Genomic DNA, 23,979 nt, shown 5'->3' with positions numbered 1-23,979 from the left:
AAATTGATGCATAATGTGGGCAATCCAATGGATAAAGATGGCTATTTACCTGAAATTCAGTCTTCTCTTGCTCCCTTTGATTTGTTGCACCAAAAAGTTGGAGCTTTGGAGCGGAAAATGATCTTGATGAAGTAGGTTTTTTAGGGTGGCGAGAGTGAGTGTTGAAGAAAAAATGTGTCAATGGGGGAGTGATCATGCTGGTTCAAACTATATCATATGCTTCCGTAGGTACATCTACGGAATATTCTGGCGCTAAGCCATTCCGTAGATGTACCTACGGAGCAATCCCTGAACTGAATTTATTTGTAGTTTTTGTCAACATACACTAGTTTAAAATGCTTTCGTAGATACACTTACGGAAAAAACTAAATTTTTTGAAAAAAATGTACTTTCTAATATGCATCTAGGAAAACATTCAGCATAATTAAAATTTCGCCAATGTCTAAAATATTCAAAATGTGTAATGAGATATTCTCGCTAAAATCCTTTTAAACAAAAGTTATTTTAAAAAATAAAATAAATAAAAATTAACAACCTTAATTCTAAATTTGTAATAGACAATTTAATTCCAAATAAAAATTCAAAAATCGGGAGACTATATGCTCCTTGGCGCCTCCTTTGATTTTATTTTCATGCGCATATAGACAATGCTCTTCAGTTCCCCGAGTTTCATGCTCTCTCGGTGACACTGAAAATGGCAGACCAGCAAAGTGGCCGTATCAGCGCGTATTTCAATGCCTCAAAGCCACTCCTTCCTCAAAAAAGAGCATATGATTCTACTACCTCTTCCCCATATCAGTAACTACTCTTTCTTCTCTCTTTCCTTTATATTCATTCATTTTCTCAAACATCATTTTTTGTTCAATTAGGGTTTTAAAATTCATAATCACAAAAGAAATTAAGCAAATTGATTTCGTTATTGAAACCCTCATAATCTGAAATTTCTTTTTGTTACTAGAATTAAAGGCTTAAGCGATGTTGACCGTGATGCTGGTAGGGTTCCGCTTGCGAAGAAAGTTCCTCTTGCGGATGTTCCGTCAAACAGACTCAATTCGACAGGGAATAGCGGCGGAGCATCTTCTGATGCAATTAGCTGCAGTTCAAGTGCAAGGACAGTGGTTGGGAAGGAGAATCTGTGTCAATCGAGTTTCGAAACTCCGAGGAAAGTGCCTGGAGGAGTTAAACCTGAATCACTTGATTACTTTTCTGGAAGTGGCCTATTCGATGATGATTTTGATGACTCCATTTTGGAACAGATTGATGTACTTTGCGAGGAGAAATCCGGGGTGAAAGCGGCTGGGCAGGTGTTAGATCATAGCTGTCAGGAGAAAGTTTCAAATGGGATTGTAGTTGGTAATGCTGATCTGAGTTTGGGAACTAGTGCTGTATGTAAGGATATTGGAAATGATGATTTTGATGACTCCATTTTGGAACAAATTGATATTCTTTGTGAGGAGAAATCTGCGGTGAAATCAGCTGGACATGGGTTAGGTCATAGTTGTCAGGAGAAAGTTTTGAGTGAAATTAGTGTAGTTGGTGATAGTGATATGGGTTTGGGAACTAGTGCTATTTCTAATGGTATAGAAGATTATGATTTTGATGAGTCCATTTTGGAGCAAATTGATATGCTTTGTGAGCAGAAATCCGCGGTGAAAGCATTCTGGCAGGGGTTAGATAATAGTTGTCATGAGAAAGTTTTGAGTGAGAGCGGTGTAGTTGGTAATGTTGATCTGGTTTCAGGAACTAGTTCTGTTTCTAAGGGTATAGGAAATGGTGACATGTTTAGTCATGGGATTGCTTTGGATCCTAAAGAAGAACATGTGCATAGTGATAGTACTAGGCAAGGTTTATTGAGTGGAACCATGCCAGAGGAATATTCTAAATACTTGGAATCCCTAAATGATAGACAAAGAGAAGCAGCTTGCACTGATGTTTCCACCCCTTTAATGATTGTAGCTGGTCCAGGAAGTGGAAAGGTTTTCATAAACTCTGCTTTCTTCAACATTTTATTTCTTCTTTGACTATTTGCTTTTTGTATAGGAACTGAATTGTTTTTATTTATTGGTGATACCAGACATCGACAATGGTTGGGCGAGTTTTGATGCTGCTTAATGAGGTGACACATTTTTTTGCGCTATAATATATAGACACTGTACACTTATCTTTCGTTCTTGTCCCTCCTTTTCTCTGATTCCGAGTTAATTTGTTTTGAGCTTATGTATTTAAATCCTTTTGTTTATAATTTTCACTGTCTGCTAAATGTGTGCAGGGCATTAGTCCGTTAAACATTCTTGCAATGACATTTACATCCGCAGCAGCTTCTGAAATGAGAAAACGCATTGGAGCCATAACTGGGAAGGAAACAGCAAAGGAACTTACAATCAGCACTTTTCATTCATTTTGCTTGCAACTTTGTCGTTCACATGCAGAAAAGTTAGTAACTCTGAATTTGCTTGAGATTTTTTCTCTAACTGTCATTAGTTGCAGCTTATAAGTTCCAAGTTGTGAGCTTCTCTGTGTTGTGTCTACTACTCTAGTTAGTTTTCTTGCTATTTAAATGCTAATTGTGGCATTTGCCATGAGTCATAATCCACGATTCCTCAAACTGATAACCCCCGTCTGAACTCTTGCTATGTGGGAAATATATTTTGTTAATTTGTTCCCATTTAGTAGTTGAATTGAATTTACTAAGGATAAGGTAGCAGAAATAAGACAGTTTACGTACATTTTCTTATATTTAACTTTAAGAAGCAATAAATTCCATTTTATACATAGGTTAAGAATCCCACATTGGATAGGAGATGGTCTGGACATATGTTTATAAATGATGCAGTCCTCACCTTACAAGCCAGTTTTGTAAGTTTGACCCAATCCAAATTTCAATAACATAATTTTCTTAAGTATAACTGCATTATTCAGCATTTAAAGGTTGAATAAACTGTAAACTGTATTTCTTTAAACATACAGTGCAGTGCATACTTTCTTTGAATAAACTTCTTTGGGTCAGTTCATGCAAAACAGCCGTGTTTTTGCCCTAAATTTATAGCCATTTCCTTTGTTTTTAAAGACTTTCTAGTCATTTCATCTTAAAATTCGGTATGACATCAAAGTAGGGTTTCCCTGTCTCGTCATTTCCTTGTCCAAAACAACTTCATCTCCCCTCCCACCTTCTGCAGCTTTTTGGATATCTGTTGCTTTTTGACAGCCCTTTCTCGCGACCATCTTTATTCATTAATCATTACTTTGGAGATAGTGAACTCATTAAAGGTTATCACTTGTGTTTACTTTAAATGCGTAGAAGAGTTATTTTAAGCTTTGGAAACTAAAACTTACTTGCTTTATATTGGTTTGAATATTGTCAGCAATGAACTTTGATTATTAATTATGAATATGTCTTTAATGTTGTGTATTCTTCTAGTTTTAAGCTTGTGTTTATGGCATGAGTTTCCTGTACTCTTTCCCTAAACTTTGACGTAGCGGCCTTACCGCTAACCGCTATAGCACTATAGCGTTTTGGGGGTCAGCTGCTTCGCCATGCTATCCGCCATTGATACTAAGGGAATAAGGGTTCCCTGCGATATGGAAAAAATTCGTTGGTTTTCAAAATTTTGGCTTTAGCAGTGGAGGTTTATATTGGGAAGCTGCTTAGAGCCTGAAAGGAAACTTTGTTAGAGAAAGGAGGAAAAGAAGTACACGGACAGTATATATGATAAAGCAATAAAACAAACATGTAATGAAAAATAATACGCCACTTCAGGTTTTAAGACTTATTGCCTAGTAACTTGACCGCAATAGACACATATCATGACTGGATCTAAGTGATCTATCTGTTGCACAGTTGCACTTGCACCCATAAAAGTTTAAACTCACGATGGTCGAAAAACTTCTTTTTAATTTTATTATTTACACATATGTTGCAGGTTAGGCCGTACATCTGAATTCTTAATATATGGACAATGGCAACAGAGAAATGCAATTATTGAGGCCACCCGATTATTAGAAAATGAAACAAAGAAACATAAAAATGGTGACTTATTGATTGGAGAAGCATCCGATAGTCTAAAGACCCCTAAACAGTTCAAGGATAAGGCAAAGAAATGGCAAAATTTTGTGACTCAGGTGTGTGATTCTTTTACAAGAGAAACTAATTCTAAACTTCATTTTCAAACAATAAACTGACACTTAATTTACGAAATCTTCATTAGCCTAGCTTGATTGCTTTGTCATTTTATGATTATGTTTGCAAAGATGTTTGATTTTTATAGAAGTGATGGTTTATACTAGAAATACATCTTGCAACTACAGTTCATATCACTATATCAGGTCATTTTGTGCTCTAATTAAGGAAGCACTATTGTGATTTTAACCGCAATTAATACTGTGTGTATAAACAATAAATGTACCATTGTGAGATTTGTCTCAGGCACAGTATTCCAGTGCACTCCTCTATTTTCTTGTTGGTACTGTCCATGAAATATCCATAAGAGCTTAGCCTTAAATAGCACATTCTGGGCATACTGCTCAGCAGTGCCAACACAAACATTTTGTGGAGAATATTCCTTGTTGATGAGTTAAGTGGCAGAAAAAAAAAATGTAAACTTGAATTTTGATGAGAAATTTTTGGAATCAAAGGGTTTACAACGTACCTGATGCATGTGTAGTGGTTGGAGATGTGAATGAAACAGATTTTGATAAATACAGGGGATCCTTGTTCACCGAGATCATGAAAATTGAGATATTCATGGAAGCCAAAGTAAAATAAAAAACATTTCAAAGCAAATCAACCACAAAGAAATATCGGGTAGAGTTACAGTGAATAGGCCTCAAAGAAAATCAAAGACGAGAAAGGAATTCATAAAAGGTGAAAAATAAAGAGAATAAGATGAAATTCACAAAAGTGATTTCAGGGCTGCGAGTTCGGTGGTGGAACTGAAATTTTGGAGTTGTAATTGGAGAAATAGATAGTGGCGGCAGCCAAGGACGGTAGTGGCAAAGCTGCGTTGATAAGCTCCTCTTAGGGTTTAGATTTTTGAAAGACGACGAAGAATTCAATTGCTAAATGAGAATTGGTGAGCTGATACCGAGCCTATTTTGGTAACCGTTTATTTTTATATTTATTTTTAGGCCTAAATGGTTTGGTTCAATTTTTTCTGAAAATGGTCTGGGCTTTTGTAATTTGGAATGACATAGTTACTGGCGTGCTTAGGGATAACCAGATTTTTTAACACCCCTAGAGTTAGCAATGTATATGTTAAGAAGTGTGGTTGGGCCTAACTCATCCCTACAAAACCGGCTTGTAGGGTGAGGATTGCCCCCACTTATAAGGACATGTTTAGGCCATATATTGTCCGATGTGGGACTCTTAACACACCCCCTCACGCCCAGGACTAGACAACTGGAGCGTGGAAATGAACGGTGGGTGGCCCGATAGCGGAAACCATAGAAGGTGGCCCACCGGATCTTAAACCAGGCTCTGATACCATGTTAAGAAGTGTGGTTGGGCCTAACTCATCCCTACAAAACCGGCTTGTAGGGTGAGGATTGCCCCCACTTATAAGGACATGTTTAGGCCATATATTGTCCGATGTGGGACTCTTAACAGTATAGGAGGTCAAAATTGGGAACTACCATAAGTTTCATGGTTTAGGCATCTTGGATCCATTTTACAAAGTGATAAGGTAGAGGCTAAGGCATAGGAGGATGAAATGAAAAAGTGATTTACTTGTAAATACCAGCAGGGATCTATCTCATTGAATGTTCGACAATAAAGTGCCAAAGAGTTTCTTTACAAAAGAAGAACCAGCAAGAACAAACAGTAAGCTTAGCAGAGAAGCTAATATTGTAGTTTATGAGTGGACTTAAAAAAACAAAATAAGATTAGGAAGAACCATATTTAGGAGAAACTTCAAACAGCACCTAGTTAGAAGATGACATATAGTTGCCAAAGGTTAGGTTGATTAGATGATAGTTTGATTAGTAGAGGAAGGGGATGAATGAAGAGAACTTCAGGAAAGCCCTTAATTTAAGCCAATCTAAATGGTGTTTTTGTATGAGAACAATAATGTAGTTTGATTCTCATAGTTGGCCCCAAAAAAATGGTGTAATGTTTGATTATTCTTGTAGGCAATGAATGTGCATAGGCTTTGGTGATTATCATCTCTTGCGTGCACAATGCAGGTAAACATGAGAATAACACTTTCTTTTTATATATACCAAGAAAGAGGTGGTTTATATATTGATTGAGATAGTGTTGAGTTGAACTTTTACTTTTCCATGCTTACTTGGATCTTTCCATGGTTTTCTGACCTGAATAATAATTCACAACCACTTCATTTCTGCATGTTTCCTTGACTAATTATACATATGCAGTATTTGTGTTGACTGATGAACAACTTATTTGGACTTATCTACTAGCAGAAACGCTTGTCAAAGCATTTGAGAGAGCTTAGAAAAATAGCTTATGACATGTCTATAATCCATTTTCAGTTTATTTTAGTAAGGCTATTCTCATGGATAGTTGATCACAAACAATTTACAACCTATCTTAAAAATAGTATATATAATCAATTATCGTGCAGGAATTTACTCTAAACTGTATTTTGACCAGTTCAGCATTTACATAATGCAACCTATCTTGTATCTATACGGCTCTATAGAACACATCGAAATATGTAAAAAGTCTCTCTGATGCTATGAAACTTGATAGAATTGTGCATTCCTTATTGCCTATAATCTGTATCACTCTTTGTCGGTTGTTGCTTATATTTGCTTAAAATGGCTTGTTCAATCCCTCCTCATATTTTTTTTATGCCGTAGTTAAATTTTAGCTTTGTCATATGCAATAACTGTACACTGTTTCAGGCCAAAGCCTCAGGAAGAACTCCTGCAGAGTTTCGTGAAATGGGCAATGAAATAGGAGTAAGCTGCTAAAAGTTTTCCATATGTGTGTGCACGCACAAACACACATCCTTGTTCTGCTTTTGTATCTCTGATTCTGTGCTCTGGATTGTAATCAGGCAGAAATTCTTGAGAATTACAGTAACATATTAAAATCGTGTAATGCTCTGGATTATCATGACTTGATCAGCTGTTCTGTGAAGCTACTCGCTGAATTTCCTGAAGGTAAATATTTTCCAAAATATTAAATATAATATTAACTACAATCTATTCATCTTGTTACAGTTTATGGTTCCAATTTTTGTTTGTACTATTTTGAAGTTTTCAGAGAAAGTCAGGACTCTTGGAAAGCTGTTGTCATAGATGAGTTCCAAGATACTAGTGCCATGCAATACAAGTTTCTAAAAGTTCTTGCATCCCATCATAAAATAACAATTATTGGTGACGATGATCAGGTCTTAATATTTCTTCTTTGATCACTAATGTATGAGATGACTGGCTAGATACCTGTATTGTTTTCTCTCTGAATTTAAAAGACCATCCTAATTACTGGCCACATGGCTTATTTTTCTTACAGTCCATTTTCAGTTTCAATGGAGCTGACATTTCCGGATTTATTTCCTTTCGTAATGATTTTCCAAACTACAAAGAGGTTTCTCTTGTCCTTCACAGATTATGATTTTTATGCTAAATGCTTAATTCTTTTTTGGTTGTGACTAGCTCACACAGCCATATTAAATGTCTTCATTTGGACATCACCTACTTTTTTGGTTCAGATCAGGCTTAACAAAAACTATAGGTCCACACGTTACATTGTCGAGGCTGCATCTGCACTTATTCAAAATAATGCCAAGCGATGTCAGTTGAAGAATGTTCTTACTGATAACTCTTCTGGTTCGAAGGTACATACATCTTGCAGTGTGCTGTTCTGAAAAGTATGTGTTGGAAATAGAAAAAATACATTGTATGTTTTCCTTTAAAAAGAGCATTTAAGTTTTAGGTTCATGTATATTTAGATTCATGCATTTAGGAAGTTGGACTATTATTTATTTCTCCTTGTAAACATAATATGTAATTAATTATATAGTGTATAAATATTATGGATGCTGAGTGCTTTACTCACTCAAGCACATTCAGAACACTCTGATTTCTATTTTTCACATGGCATCAGAGCTCCTAATCTAGGGGACTCTACTTCCGCTAATATCAGTATTTAGAAATCTGACCGGGCATTTTTATGCTGTCAGAACCCTTAAATCTTGACTGGGCAACACGTGCTGTCAAGTTTTTTCAATTAAACGCTATCTATACTTTTCCGGCAGCCGTCCGTACTGCTTCATACAGTTTTCTGCAGCCGTTGGTACAACTCTGCACATTTTTCAGCCGCTGTCTACACCGTTTCAGCCGTTGTCTGCACAGTTCCAGCAACTGTCTGCAAGTTCCAGCCACTGTTTGCAAGTTCCAGCCACTGTTTGCAAGTTCCAGCCGCTGTCTGCACTGTTCCAGCCACTGTCCCTGCATTTTCTGGTATGGAAAAATCATCAAGTAATTGTAGTGTGGCGTATTCTAGTAAGCTTCCACTCTCATTTGGATTTCATGTCTCAGAAACACCTTCTCATTTATTTTGGATATTAGATTCAGGAGCCACAGACCACATGACATCCTCTTCAAAACAGTTCTCCACATATTCCCCTTGTCCCAGTAATAAAAAAATTTCTACTGCTGATGGTACTCTTGTAACTGTAGCTGGCTTTGGAGATATTCAAATAAATCATTCTATAACCTCAAAAAGGGTTCTCCATGTTCCGAAGCTATCCATGAACCTTGTCTCCATACAAAAACTTACAAATGATTTATCCTGTAGTGTGACTTTTTTTAATGATTGTTGTATATTTCAGGATAAGGACTCGGGAAAGACGATTGGACGTGCTAGAGAAAGGAATGGCCTTTACTATCTTGAAGAACCAGGTCACTGTACAAATGTCCACTTGTCTCACTCATTTATGTCAGAGTCAATACTCTCCAAAAAGGAAAAAATCTTTCTTTTTCATTGTCGATTAGGTCATCCTTCTTTTGGAGTCATTAAAGTTTTGTTTCCGTCTTTATTCAATAAGGTAGATATTGAAAGTCTTCATTGTGATGTGTGCGAGTTTGCTAAACATAAGCGTCTACCATTTCCATTAAACAACAAAAGAAGTCTTTCCCCTTTCTATCTTATTCATTCAGATGTTTGGGGTCCCTCTACTAATCCAAATGTAACAGGTGCTAGGTGGTTTGTGACTTTTATAGATGATTGTACCCGGGTTACTTGGGTATTTTTACTCCAAAACAAGTCTGACGTCAGTACTGTTTTTCCAAAGTTTTTCTACATGATTAAAAATCAATTTGGAGTAAACATTAAAAGACTTAGGTCTGATAATGGAAAAGAGTACTTCAATCATGTTCTTATTTCTTTCTGTCAAAAAGAGGGAGTTGTCCATGAGTCTTCTTGTGTTAAAACACCACAGCAAAATGGAATCGCAGAAAGAAAAAATGGGCATCTATTAGACCAAACCCGAGCACTATTGTTTCATAAAAATGTTCCCAAATATTTATGGGGGGAGGCCGTTCTCACTAGCACATATCTTATTAATCGATTACCCTCTAGAGTATTAGGGTTCAAGAGTCCTATGGATGTTCTTTCTTCCTTCTATCCAAATTTGTCAACAAGTAGTAATCTCAAACCTCGAATCTTTGGGTGTGTCTCATTTGTCCATGTGCATAGTCAAGACAAGCAAAAACTCGATCCTAGAGCCCTAAGATGTGTTTTTGTCGGTTATTCCTCTACTCAAAAGGGATATAAGTGTTTTCATCCTCCATCTAAAAGATTCTTTGTGTCGCGGGATGTAACCTTCCATGAAGAGGAACCGTACTTCACTCAACCTTATCTTCAGGGGGAGAGTTTTAAGGAAGATAAGCTTGAAAGTCTTGATCTTTCTGGTCTCGAGTCAAATACACTCAATTTGTCTAGTATTAAGTCAAATACATCTGGTCATGACTCAAATACACTCAATCTCTCTGGTCTCGAGTCAAATCCACCTAATTCTTCCAGTTTTGAGTCAAATAGACTCGATCTTTCTGGTCTTGAGTTAAACACACTTGTACCAAACCCATCTGAGCCTGAAGAATTGAGGGTTGAGTCAAATCAATCAAATATACCAGTAGTTGAACGTGAACCTGAAGTGGATGTGAGATATGGAAAGAATCTGGTTTACATGAGAAAGTCAAAGGCCGTTCCTGAATCGACACAAGTTCAAGAGCCTGACTCGACTCCTTCAAATGAGGTAATTAATTCTTCTGAATTGCAGGATAAAATTATGACCCAAACAACAGATGATGACCTAGACCTTCCAATTGCTATTAGGAAAGGTACCAGAAAATGCACCAAACAGCCTTTATATCCCCTTTCAAACTATCTTTCTTTTCAAAAATTCTCACCTACCCATAGAGCCTTCCTTACAAACCTTAACGCTACTTCCATACCTACTAATGTTTCTGAGGCATTGTCTGATGAAAAATGGAAGCAAGCCATGAATATTGAGATGGACGCACTGAAGAAGAATGGAACGTGGGAGATAGTGACTTTACCAGAAGGAAAGAGGCCAGTTGGATGCAAATGGGTGTACACGGTAAAATATAAGGCTGATGGATCAATCGAAAGATATAAAGCCAGGTTGGTTGCCAAAGGGTTTACACAAACCTATGGAATTGACTACTCAGAAACATTTGCACCGGTTGCGAAGATGAATACAGAGAGTAATTTTGTCACTTGCTGCCAATTATGGTTGGAATTTACAACAATTTGATGTGAAGAATGCTTTCCTACATGGGGAACTTGAGGAGGAGATTTATATGCAGGTACCACCGGGGTATGAAAAAAATGTGTCTGACAATACAGTTTGTAGGTTGAAAAAAGCGTTATATGGCCTAAAGCAATCACCTCGAGCATGGTTTGGAAGATTCACTAAGGTTATGACATCCTTGGGGTACAAGCAAAGTCAAGGGGATCACACCTTGTTCATCAAACACTCGCCACAAGGGGGAGTAACAGTTTTGTTAGTATATGTGGATGACATTATAATGACTGGAGATGATTGGAAGGAGCAACAGATCTTGAGTCATTGTTTGGCTAAGGAGTTTGAAATAAAAGCTCTTGGAAAGCTGAAGTACTTCTTGGGAATCGAGGTGGCACATTCCCGAAAAGGCATTTTTATATCACAACAAAAATACATTACAGATTTACTCAAAGAGATAGGAAAAACAGCGTGTAAACCAGCGAGCGTTCCTATGGATCCAAATCTTAAATTGGGTAATACAGAAGAAGATGTTGCAGTAGATAAAGAAATGTATCAACGTCTAGTTGGGAGATTAATTTACTTGTCTCACACTAGACCTGATATTGCATATGCTGTAAGTATGGTTAGTCAGTTCATGCATTGTCCTAAAGAGATCCATTTACAAGCAGTTCATAGAATCCTGCAGTATCTCAAGGGAACTCCAGGAAGAGGAATTTTGTTCAAAAGAAATGGAAATACAACACTTGAGGCCTACACTGATGCAGACTATGCAGGATCAATTGTTGATAGAAGATCCACTACAGGGTATTGCACCTTTCTTGGAGGAAATCTTGTGACTTGGAGGAGTAAGAAGCAAAATGTAGTAGCACGTTCTAGTGCTGAAGCTGAATTTCGAGCCATGGCACAAGGCATTTGTGAATTACTTTGGCTTAAAATTATTTTAGAAGATTTGAAAATCAAATGGGAAGGACCCATGAAGCTCTACTGTGATAATAAGTCAGCTATCACTATAGCACATAATCCAGTTCAACATGATCGAACTAAGCATATTGAGGTTGATAGACACTTCATTAAGGAGAAGCTTGACAGTGGGCTGATTTGCACCCCATATGTGTCCTCACATGGGCAACTTGCGGATATTCTCACTAAAGGATTGAGTTGCTCAAATTTTGAACGAATTATATCCAAGCTGGGAATGGAGAATACTTATTCACCAGCTTGAGGGGGAGTGTTGGAAATAGAAAAAATACATTGTATGTTTTCCATTAAAAAGAGCATTTAAGTTTTAGGTTCATGTATATTTAGATTCATGCATTTAGGAAGTTGGACTATTATTTATTTCTCCTTGTAAACATAATATGTAATTAATTATATAGTGTATAAATATTATGGATGCTGAGTGCTTTACTCACTCAAGCACATTCAGAACACTCTGATTTCTATTTTTCACAGTATGCCAAGCTCCGTTGTGATTTTCCTTTTTATATACAATGATTTTTGCAATAATCTGCAGATAATTATGAAGGAGTGTCACAATGAGGATGCACAATGTGCATTTATTGTTGACAAAATCTCAGAAATTTTATCTAATCATTCAGCAGATAACTGTTCCTATGGAAACATTGCAATTCTCTACCGTAGGCGGGTGATGTTTCTTGATACTCTAACTATTATGAGTATGTACAAAGAAATTGCCCCATAACTACTGAATGGTCTTTGCTTCCTTTTTCCTGATTATAGGTATCAGGGAAAGCCTTCCAAATGGCTTTTCGGGATAGGAAAATTCCATTTAACATTCATGGTGTAGCATTCTACAGAAAAAAGGTATTGATTTTCCTAATTAAGATAAAACGTGTTCATTTCTAGGAATTTTAATTGACTAATGTGTAACTATGAATCATTCACACCCTTCCACTCACTAACAGTTACAGCTTATTGTACTACGTGGATCGTTAACTATTATAAACAACGATATTCCATTACAACATAATCCCTTAATTGTAGACTATAGTTGTGTTTTCTCCCTTGGAGGTTAAATCCGTGGTAGACTAATACTAATTATTTCACATCTATCGGTTTCGGTTGTGTTAGGTGTGCTTCCCATCGATTTATGTCCCACAATAAATAAACTAAAACACAGACAGAGCATATAATGCTTATGCAAATGTTATAAAGCTCGGCCAGAATAAGTTAACGGATTGAATATGCATTAGAAGTTAGAACGGTTAAGAATTGGTTTGTCGTTGGTTTTTGTTAGAATATTGTAAAATATCTTATAATATCTTTAAGTTAATTTAAAGTATCCTAGAATATCTTCCCGTGTCAAACTTAATGTTAGGTTCTGACAGAATAAAATAAAATTAGGGCAAGGAATAAAAAGCTAATGGAAAATAATGACTGTTTATTATATGATTGGAAGAGAATTTACAGAAGATGCTATGATCTAACTGCCACAGAGCTATGCTCCTTGGAGTGCTTAACAGCTCTCCATCCCAAGACTACTCTATGATTCTCTAAGGTGCTCTTCCCATTCCCTTCCCACATCATTTATAGGTACAGTCTAACGGTATTGGCAGTACCACTAATTCTCTCTCTGCCACCTCAGCTAGTGGTGTGTGATACTCTTTTCCTTCTAGAATAAACCTGCCAGGTCTTAGCACTCTTAGGCCCACTATGATTGGTTATTTCCATATCTGGCCCATCTTCATTCATTTGGTCCCTAACAATACTCCCTTCTAGAAAAAGTACCTTGTCCTCAAGGTTAAATTCAGGAAATTGATTTGTTATGGTTTCCATGTCTTCCCAAGTAGCTTCGTCCACAGCCCTGTTAGTCCACTGAATTAAAACTTGTTTAACTCTCCGTTCTCCTAGCCCATTGAGACGTGTGGCTAAAACTCCTTCAGGCACAAACTGCTCCACACAGCTCCCTTCAACTTCTTGCGGCAATTCCTTCTCCACTGTATAATCTCCAATTGCCCTTTTTAATAGAGAGACATGAAAAACTGGATGTACCCGCGACCCATCCGGTAATTTAAGCTTATATGCAACAACTCCAATCCTTTCCACAATCTGAAACGGACCATAATATCTAGCTGCCAATTTAGCATTAATCCTAGAGACGACGGATTGCTGCCTGTGTGGACGAAGCTTCAGAAACACCCATTCTCCAATATTAAAACTGGATTCTGTCCTCTTCTCGTCTGCAAAATACTTCATGCGGTCTTGAGCCCTTTGGAGATGAGCTCTAAGCTGCTTGAGTGCTTCATCTCGTTCTTCCAACTCTTTTTGAACAGCAGCCACCCTTGTTTCACCTTGCAAGAGCCTTGTAATGACGGGAGGTTTTCTTCCATATACTAACTCAAAAGGCGTGCTCCCTGTAGACGCATGAAATGTGGTGTTAAACCAGAATTCTGCCCACGGAATCCAAGACAGCCAGGATTTTGGTTGGTCCGCAATAAAACATCTCAAATAAGTTTCCAAACATCGATTGACAACTTCCGTTTGGCCATCCGTTTCCGGGTGATATGCTGAACTCATCTTCAGAGTAGTACCCTGCAGCCTGAAAAGTTCAGTCCAAAAATTACTGATGAACACAGGATCACGGTCACTAACAATTGCTGTAGGTAAACCATGAAGTCGTATAACTTCTCTTGCAAAAACTTCATCTACTGTTCTTGCCGTATAAGGTCTCTTGAGAGGAATGAAATGGCAGTATTTTGATAGCCTATCAACTACCACAAAAACAGCTTCAAACCCACGGGATTTTGGCAAACCGGTGATAAAATCCATTGAGACCTCTTCCCATACAGCTGAGGGAATGGGCAGAGGTTGTAATAAACCCCCAGGTGAGATAGCTAAGTACTTCTGTCGTTGACAAACATCACAAGCCTTCACATAAGCTTGCACCCTTGCTTTCATCCCTATCCAATATACATTAGCAGCTAAACGTCTGTAGGTGCGATAAAACCCGGAATGCCCACCTTCCAGAGTAACATGAAATTCAGCCAACATCTTGGGAATCAATGAAGATTGTGCAGACAACACTAAACGATCCTCATAAAATAGCACCTCTTGTTTGTACTTAAATCCTGGCCTTGAATCTGGTTTCTTGTCCAAGTCTTCTATGATTTTTAGCAAAACCTTATCCTTGTGGATTTCATCCTGTATCACATTGCCTTCCTCCCATATTGGATACGAAACCAGAGCTGCTAATTCACCTTCGGGTAACCGGGAAAGAGCATCTGCCCCTCTATTCTCCACTCCCGGTTTATATACGATATCAAACTGATAACCAAGCAATTTAGTGGCCCAATTCTGCTGATCCGGGGTCGTAATCTTTTGTTGCCATAATTGCTTCAAACTCTTTTGATCTGTTGTCACAGTGAAATGTCTGCCCAACAAATAAGGACGCCAATGTTGCACTGCCAAAGCTACTGCCATTAATTCCCTTTCATATGCCGACTTCGCCAAATTCTTTCCTCCTAAGGCCTTGCTAAAGAAAGCAATGGGCTTCCTCTCTTGCATTAAGATCGCACCTAAACCCACTCCGGATGCATCACATTCCACTGTGAACTCCTTTTCAAAATCAGGTAATGCAAGTACCGGGGCTGTTGTCAACTTCTGCTTTAATACTTCAAAAGCCTTTTGAGCTTGAGGTCCCCATCTGAACCCCTCCTTCTTTGTCAACTCTGTCAATGGCTTGGCAACCTTCCCATAATCTTTTATAAACTTGCGATAGTAGCCCGTAAGGCCAAGAAATCCCCTCACCCCTTTAGCATTCTTAGGTATAGGCCATTGTATTACACTCTGCACCTTTGTGGGATCTACTGCTACACCATTTCCCGTGATCAAATGACCGAGATACTCAACAGTCTTTTGGCCAAATTGACACTTTTTCCTATTAGCAACCAGTTTGTGTCTCCTCAGAATCTGCAACACTTCGGTTACTTCAAGGATATGCGCCTCCCACGATTTACTGTAAATGAGTATGTCGTCAAAAAAAACTAACACAAACTTCCTCAACAACGGCCTGAACACCTCGTTCATCAAAGATTGGAACGTGGATGGAGCGTTCATCAATCCAAACGGCATCACAAGGTATTCATAGTGGCCTTCATGAGTACGGAAAGCCGTCTTGTGAACATCCTCCGGTTTCACCCTCACTTGATGGTACCCAGACTTCAAATCCAGCTTGGTGAAATATTGAGCTCCATGTAACTCATCGAGTAACTCATCTATCACCGGTATTGGAAACTTGTCGGGCACAGTGACCTTGTTAAGAGCACGATAATCAACACACATCCGCCATGTCCCATCCTTCTTCTTCACCAGTATAACAGGACTCGAAAAAGCGCTGCAGCTGTGTTGAATAATTCCCACCTCTAACATCTCCTTAATTTGTTTCTCTATTTCATTTTTCTAGTGGTGTGGGTACCTGTATGGCCTGACATTGACTGCGCCTTGCCCTGATAATAAATTAATAGCATGGTCCCTTGAACGTCGTGGAGGAAGACCCTTAGGTTCTTGGAACACATCATCAAATGACTTCAATACTCCTTGAATATCAGATTGCACTAACACTGCTTCTGTTTTCCCTTCAGTGGTGCTCAATTTTGCATCTAAGGACCATCCTTTATTGCCATACCCTTTGCTAGCCTTCCCGACGATGCTTTGCAATGCCGGATTTGCTTCAAGCGTACCTTCTATCCCTCTCAACATTACCCACTTCCCCTCATGCCAAAACTCCATTGTTTGCTTCTTCCAATTCACTATCATATCTCCCAAAGATTTCAACCATGCCATTCCCACAACTACATCCACCCCATCTAAATCAAATAGATAAGCCTCGATTTCACAAGTGACTTCTCCAGTTTTGAATAAAACTTGCTTGCATTTTCCTCTGGTAACGGTTTGGAACCCATCGCCTAACTTGATTCTAAAATCTGGTGTGGTCTCTACCTTCCACCCTAACTTCTGAACCATGGACCTCGCAATGAAATTATGCGTAGCCCCACTGTCAACCAACACCACCACCGGTACGCCGTTGATTGTTGCTCTGAGTTTGAGTGTTTGAACATTGTAACGCTGGGATTTTTCTAGTTCAAAGAGACTCATAACACTCATTTCACCGCCACTCTCCTCCTCAGATTCGTTCACCTCTACCGCCAGCAAATTTCCGTCAACATCTCCACTTTCCTCCTCGTCTACAATCATGACCCGGAGCTTCTTCTCTGGGCATTGATGGAGAGGATGAAATGGGCCTCCACATTTGTAACACAGGCCCTTTTTCTTCCTATCCATGAGTTCTTGATAAGACAAATGGGTAAACCCCTTCTCACGTGGACCCCCCTTTCTCCTATCTGCAGGATCATGTTTGGATTCACGATTTGGGCCACTGAACCCTCTAGGCCCAACCCCATTATGATTTCCACTATTCTGACCCCCTTTTACAAAAACCCAATCAGTACCTCCTTGTCTCCCCGGGTTAACCCGGTTTGACCCACCTATTTTCGGACTTCGGTTCCACCCCGACCCAGTACTCATCTCCCTTTCCACTGCTCTAGTGACGTGAAATAATTTACTCCTCGTAAGTGGTCCCATCGCCACAAAACTCCGAACCCTACCTCTGATTTCGTCCTTCAATCCGTGCAAAAAATACCCCAGATATTGTTTGTCAGGCAGTCTTGGGATCTGAGCCGTCAAACACTCAAATTCTTGGATATAGTCTTCCACCGTTCCCTTTTGACGAATTTCTGTAAGTTGCTCATAAACGTCTCCTTCCCCCAAACCTCCATACCTCTCTAGTAGCTCTACCTTGAGCTCCTCCCATGTCAGATCTGGGTTTTCTTCCAACACCGAGTTGAAGAAATGGATGGTTGGCCCCTCCATGCTCAACTGCGCCAACCCCACTTTCACTGTGACACTTGTGTCTTGAACACGAAAATAAATCTCTGCTCTAGATATCCATCCCGCCGGATCGTCACCGGAGAACGCCGGTAGCTCCACCTTCTTAACGGATTGACGAAACTCCGTCAATGCTTCTCCACGAAGGCTGTTGACGACTGCACTCGACTTCTTCTCCGTCCCCTCTGGTCCTGTTGGTGAGCCTTTGATAGAGCTTTCTTCATCGATTATCAACGACTTACCCAAGCATTTTTCCAGCATCATTATCAAGTTCACGTGGTTCGTCTTCACCGTATTTTGTACATCAACCAAAGTTGATCGTACCTCCGAGATCTCGCTCTCTAAAGCTTCGACCCTAGCTTCCATCTTCGTGAATGCTGGCAACGTCACCTTCTTAGGTGGCATTCACTGGCTCCGTCGTCGTAATCCGGTAGGTCGGACCAATGTTAGGTTCTGACAGAATAAAATAAAATTAGGGCAAGGAATAAAAAGCTAATGGAAAATAATGACTGTTTATTATATGATTGGAAGAGAATTTACAGAAGATGCTATGATCTAACTGCCACAGAGCTATGCTCCTTGGAGTGCTTAACAGCTCTCCATCCCAAGACTACTCTATGATTCTCTAAGGTGCTCTTCCCATTCCCTTCCCACATCATTTATAGGTACAGTCTAACGGTATTGGCAGTACCACTAATTCTCTCTCTGCCACCTCAGCTAGTGGTGTGTGATACTCTTTTCCTTCTAGAATAAACCTGCCAGGTCTTAGCACTCTTAGGCCCACTATGATTGGTTATTTCCATATCTGGCCCATCTTCATTCATTTGGTCCCTAACACTTAATATTACTTATTATTATAGAAAGAGAGAAATGAAAGAAATACGAGAGACATATGGTTAAACGATGTGTTTGAATACATGTGTAAGTCGTCCGTTGACCTTAAGGAGATTTGGCAGTGGTACCTTTTAGTTTCGTATTGGTGTTCACAAACTCTTGTAAGTTTTATGTTTATTCTTAGAATTTGGGTTGAGCCTTACTCAATCATACAAAACCTTGTAAGGTGAGGATTGTCCCGACTTATAAATATATGCTCAAGCCATCTCATCCAATGTGAGACTCATAACACCTCCCCCATCACGCTCAGTACATGACATCTAGAGCGTGACTCGATAGTGGAAACCTAGCAGGTGAACCAACAGATCTTGGATAGATTCTGATACCATCTTAAAATTTGGGTTGAACCTAACTCAACCTTACAAAAACGACTTGTAAGGTGAGTCCTACCCACACTTATTAATATATCTTCAAGCCATCTCTCATCCAATATGGAACTCTAACATTTATAATTTACAACTATCTTATCTGCAAATTCTTGTATCTTTACCTTCACATATATGCCATAAGTTCTTACCTTGTCCCTTTTTATAATAGGTGGTCAAAACTATCATTGCTATGCTGCAAACAGCACTGCCTGATTGTGATGATGACTCATATAGTAGAGTCTTCAAGGCTTTACTTCCTTTCGAGAAGGATATGAAAAAGAGGGTACAAGTTTTATAATGAATTCTCAGTTTGACTTGCTATAAGGGAACATGTAGCATGGTGGCTTCCTGTCTTTTTGATTTAAGTAATTCTTTCAGCATCCGTGTTTCATATCAGTGCTTATATCTGCAGGTAATTGACCATATCAGCAAAATTTCAACTAATAGAAAATGCAGTTTCTTATCAGCTGCCCGTGACATCTTTAGTGCAAAGATTTCTGGTACTTATAAAAGGTGGTTAGGTTATTCATCCTTGAATGTTTTATCATGTTATATAGAAATGTATGTGTAATATTTTATTAGTATTGAACCCCCACTTTGACCAATGATATATGCAAAATATTCTGGATATGTTGTATAAGATTCTCAATTAAGTAGCTTGGTGTAACAGACCTTAGTCCTAATTTACTGTTTCTGTAAGATTCTGTCATGGTGTCATGGTTGTAAAGCCTGCTTAGAAAGCCTTCGTGTAACTATATTGAAAATTAAAATATATATATATATATATATATATATATATATATATATATATATATATATATATATATATATATATATATATATATTCTTCATAAAACTTTGAGGCCTCCACACCTTCATTGCCTTAGGAAAACCCTATTTCACTGTCTGTCATCTTTGTTCCTGCGCCGACAAAGCCATTGCAACCCATTTCATCCTGCTCAATATTGCACTGCCAAACATCTCATTTCTCAATCCATGATGATCAGTCTCCCTCAATTCTTTTGAGAAATTAGATAATAAAAATTTCCACCCGCGGAAGCAGCAGGTAGAACCAGTTATTAATGGTCACGGGCTTCACCATTTCGTTGTTAATCCTGCAAGTTCTGATTTTCTTTACTGAAGAGATACATAGGTGAAAACAGCCCAGTCGTACACAGTGTACTTGGAAAGATATCTTTAATGCTATTAATTCTTTAGATTCAAAGGATTTGTGCTCGGAGTTTGGATGTATCTAATTTTACATTTTGTTTATTTTGTAGTAGTTCCTGCTTTATTTTAAAACCCACGGCTTCATTGGCTTATTATGTTACCTTGTGAAGAATGCCTGTGAAGCCATTTTTATACATATCTTCTCTTTATTCTTGTACTATTTTTTTTTTATAGTATTATAAACTAATTGATATACTGACTTTCATCACTCATGGACCATAGGAGTGAGCTTACCCACGGAAGGAAGACTTTAACGACACTAGAGATCATATCAAAACTTGTTCACAGGGTAAATACTTTCTGTACACTTTGACTACTGATGTTATTTGTGTTTATTGGGGAGAAAGTATACCGTGGTGAGGTGACATCTGACCTTTCATTTTTTCATATACGTGGGAAACATTGAATGAGAGAAAGAGTGTTCAATATGATGAGAGATGGAGGAGCAAAGATTTACCATTGGATCTTACATTAATGATTTTTTTAATCAAAAGACGCCATTAAATGTTTCATGGCTAACATGAGTCGGACTACTTAAGAAATAGAAAGTCACCTGACCTGACATTTTTGTGGGATTTTGGGAAAAATAAAGAGGTGGTAAAGGAAACATACACTGAAAGCATAAAAAAAGAATTTATGATTTTACTAAACAGTTGGTTTCTTATTAATCTCAATGGTGTTTATCAGTTCATATAGCTAACTTACTAGTCAGACTATTGTTTTTTTCTATCTTCCTTTTCTCATATTTGTTGGTCTTGAACTTCATAAGAGAAGATGCTTTATAGTTTATCCTTGGAATTGGATCTTCTTTTCTATGAGATATAAGAAATCAGTTTTTGTCATACAATGACTTGTTTTAAATGATTCTAGGGTCCTCTGGTTATTTTAAATTATTATTTCTTTTTGCCTCTCAAACCTAGTTATATATACTTTACCCAAAAAAAAACAGTCATGTTGTTTTCCCCCATATTTTCCCCTTCCCCGGAGGTATTCCTATTCGAGCCGCGTTGGGACTAAATTTGGGTGCCTCTCATTCGGGATTCAAACCTTTGTTCGCTATGTTATGTGAATCTAGCCCCTTCCGCTTGACCCAACCTCCATTGGTCATAGTCATATGGCTTTATTTAAAGAGTTTAATAGATACGCACCGACTATGGAAAAAAGTTCAACACAATCATACAATTATATCTCAACATGTAAATGTTTGTTGAAATATATTTGAAAGTAATATAGCATAGCGACACTATGTTGGAATATGGTTTTATGACTCTGTAAAACTTTTATACATCTGGTGTACATCCTTTAAAATTTATTTATTTTTTTCCTCTTCCTTAATAGTATATACTTTAAATGAAATGCAACATGACTTACTTTTTTAGTCCTAACCATTTCTACAATATTCAAGGCTTATGATGGACTTCTTTCACATCTTCCATTAAATACTTTTCTCACTTGAAATGCATGCCATATTTATTTTTGACAGGAAAATTCAATTTCAACTATCATAACTTCTGTGGCAAATATGATACCAGAGGTAAGATCTTGACTCTTTAACCTCAAGGAACATGGTTCAAATCCCACCTAAAGCAGTTGTATAATGTTCATTATTGTCACCGTTATTGATAATAATTTTCCCTTCCATATTTTTTATTATTAAAAGTTGTGCTGGTTGAGCATATTTTTGTTTAATTTTTAACTGTATGTTTAGAATTCATAGTTCTGAGAAACAGTCTTGAGAATGCTCCCATCAAATATATAATTGTTTTATTGCATGATCCAGTAATATCGTGTTCAGATACATTTGGATATAAACAAATTAAAGTTTTGAAATACACATTCATAAGTTGTAAAATAAATTTATATTATTTTCTAAAATTGTTCCATATAATGTCATGATATATTTACTGATATGTGAATTTTGAATTTTAGAAGTACCTTCTTGAGCAACGGGCAACTGTTGATGTTGATGGAGGGACATTGTTGAATGAAGACTATGACATCAGATCTGTAAGTTATTGATGCAAGATAAAACCATATATATATATATATATATATATATATATATATATATATATATATATATATATATATATATATATATATATATATATATATATATATATATATATATATATATATATATATATATATATATATATATATATATATTTATATATATATATATATATTTATATATATATATAAAATGAAAATGAGTAAGTTATATGAGAATGTAAGAATTTAATTGCAACCACTAGATTTATATTTAATGGTTGAGATTAAAAGATATTTTTAAAATTTGATTAATGATTTTTCTTTCCTCTTAATGGCACATGATTTAGTGAAAACAACAATTTAATCTCAACCTTTCCTTTTTAAAACTGACGGTTCTTATTCATTCTCACATTCTCATATAACTTACCCATTCTCACTAGATATTCTCTCTCTCTCTCTCTCTATATATATATATATATATTCGTGCTTTTGTAATACCCAGCTCTTTATATAAGCCTAAAGTTTATCAAAACCCCATTATTTAGCACAAGGATTACTAAATATTAGCAAACAAATCTAGATAAATATAGATTGAATTGAACCAAAGTAATCAATTCCAGATAGCGGCGCGGATTGGCGGGCCCCGAAGATGGGATAACGGGATGACCACTCTTTAATCATATTTTGGACAAATTATATATAACAATTAAAAACATATATTTAATATAAATTTAAACAAATAACTCAAACTCCCATACCTATGCATCATAGACTACCACCTTTTGAAATATATTCGGCACAATATGCATCAAGAGTAAAGACTGACACCACTCACTTTACAAGACTGTTTTGTAAAGATAAATTAAACCCAATATAAAAATCTAATATGGTATCAAAGTCTATTGATCAACCCACCCACCACTTATATCCACACACCAACCCTAACAGTGTTTGGCGTGTGGCATTGGAAAAAGCCCAAGTTCCACACTGAATAAAGATAAGGTTTGATTAAAGTTTATAAAGAATGACACTCCTCACCTTATTAGTTGGTTTTTTAAGGATTAGTTAAGCTCAATTTAAAAATCTAATAAAGAGCATTTGATGTTTGGCAGAAGATTCTGTTCCAAAATTATGATTAGAATTTTAAATGTATGTCTTTTGATTTTCACATTAGTTCATTTTTACATAGGCTTTCTTCATCCAAAGTTGAATATACCTTTTATTCAGGTTCTTCAATACCTATTAGATGATGTATCTAAGTTTTTGTCTACCAAATTCATTGAAGTAAGAGGGGAAAAGGAAATGTCTGAAGATAAAGGCTGCATTTTTGTGCTAAAATCATTCATTGATTATCTATTTGAGCGTGAGAAAGAAAATTTCCGTGCTCGGAGAAAGGACAATGATAATTCTGTGACATTGACTACCATTCATCAGGTAACCATCTCACTTTATTAGTATTTAATGGAGTTAAGCTCAACAGTTTGATAAGTATTTAATAGAGTTAAGCTCAACAGTAATGCAAGTTCAAACTCATTTGACCTGTAGGCAAAAGGTTTAGAATGGGACATTGTCTTCATAGTTAAGGTATGCGTTAATATTTAGAGCATTTCTTTTTTGTCTAGCTCAAAAGCAAGTTGGTGAATTTGTGATTTATGATGTTTTTGAAACACAGATACTCAAATATCTATACCTATTATTCATATTATCCTTGGACAATTGTATGGCGCCAACAATTATTTGGTAAATAATTGTTGGCGCCATATAAGGTATGTTTGGTTGGAAAGAGAAAAAGTGAAAAGAAAGGGAGAAAAAAAGTAACAAATAAACTAGATTTGACAGATTATTTGGTAAATATG

General features: G+C 37.1%; 1 protein-coding gene across 2 annotated transcripts in view; it reads left to right on the top strand.

Annotated features, from left to right (window-relative positions):
* Window positions 1-586: 586 nt before the first annotated feature.
* Window positions 587-23,979, top strand: part of LOC131623722 (ATP-dependent DNA helicase SRS2-like protein At4g25120) — a 29,393-nt gene continuing 6,000 nt past the window's right edge. The window contains exons 1-19 of one of the 2 annotated variants that reach the window (XM_058894745.1): window positions 587-798; window positions 998-1,976; window positions 2,075-2,116; window positions 2,270-2,433; window positions 3,921-4,119; window positions 6,862-6,918; window positions 7,017-7,122; window positions 7,219-7,352; window positions 7,475-7,549; window positions 7,674-7,799; window positions 12,247-12,378; window positions 12,474-12,557; window positions 19,068-19,181; window positions 19,311-19,411; window positions 20,351-20,417; window positions 21,612-21,662; window positions 22,058-22,135; window positions 23,351-23,557; window positions 23,669-23,707. In XM_058894745.1, coding sequence (XP_058750728.1) covers window positions 695-798; window positions 998-1,976; window positions 2,075-2,116; window positions 2,270-2,433; window positions 3,921-4,119; window positions 6,862-6,918; window positions 7,017-7,122; window positions 7,219-7,352; window positions 7,475-7,549; window positions 7,674-7,799; window positions 12,247-12,378; window positions 12,474-12,557; window positions 19,068-19,181; window positions 19,311-19,411; window positions 20,351-20,417; window positions 21,612-21,662; window positions 22,058-22,135; window positions 23,351-23,557; window positions 23,669-23,707 — 2,859 coding nt within the window. In that variant the 5' untranslated portion in view covers window positions 587-694. Of the gene's footprint in view, window positions 799-958; window positions 1,977-2,074; window positions 2,117-2,269; window positions 2,434-3,920; window positions 4,120-6,861; window positions 6,919-7,016; window positions 7,123-7,218; window positions 7,353-7,474; window positions 7,550-7,673; window positions 7,800-12,246; window positions 12,379-12,473; window positions 12,558-19,067; window positions 19,182-19,310; window positions 19,412-20,350; window positions 20,418-21,611; window positions 21,663-22,057; window positions 22,136-23,350; window positions 23,558-23,668; window positions 23,708-23,979 lie in introns of both variants that reach the window. The other variant, XM_058894744.1, reaches the window with a different exon arrangement.

The sequence above is a fragment of the Vicia villosa genome, unplaced genomic scaffold (genome assembly GCF_029867415.1).
Source record: "Vicia villosa cultivar HV-30 ecotype Madison, WI unplaced genomic scaffold, Vvil1.0 ctg.000077F_1_1, whole genome shotgun sequence".
Taxonomy (NCBI): Eukaryota; Viridiplantae; Streptophyta; class Magnoliopsida; order Fabales; family Fabaceae; genus Vicia; species Vicia villosa.
This window is presented reverse-complemented; position numbering and strand designations above follow the sequence as displayed.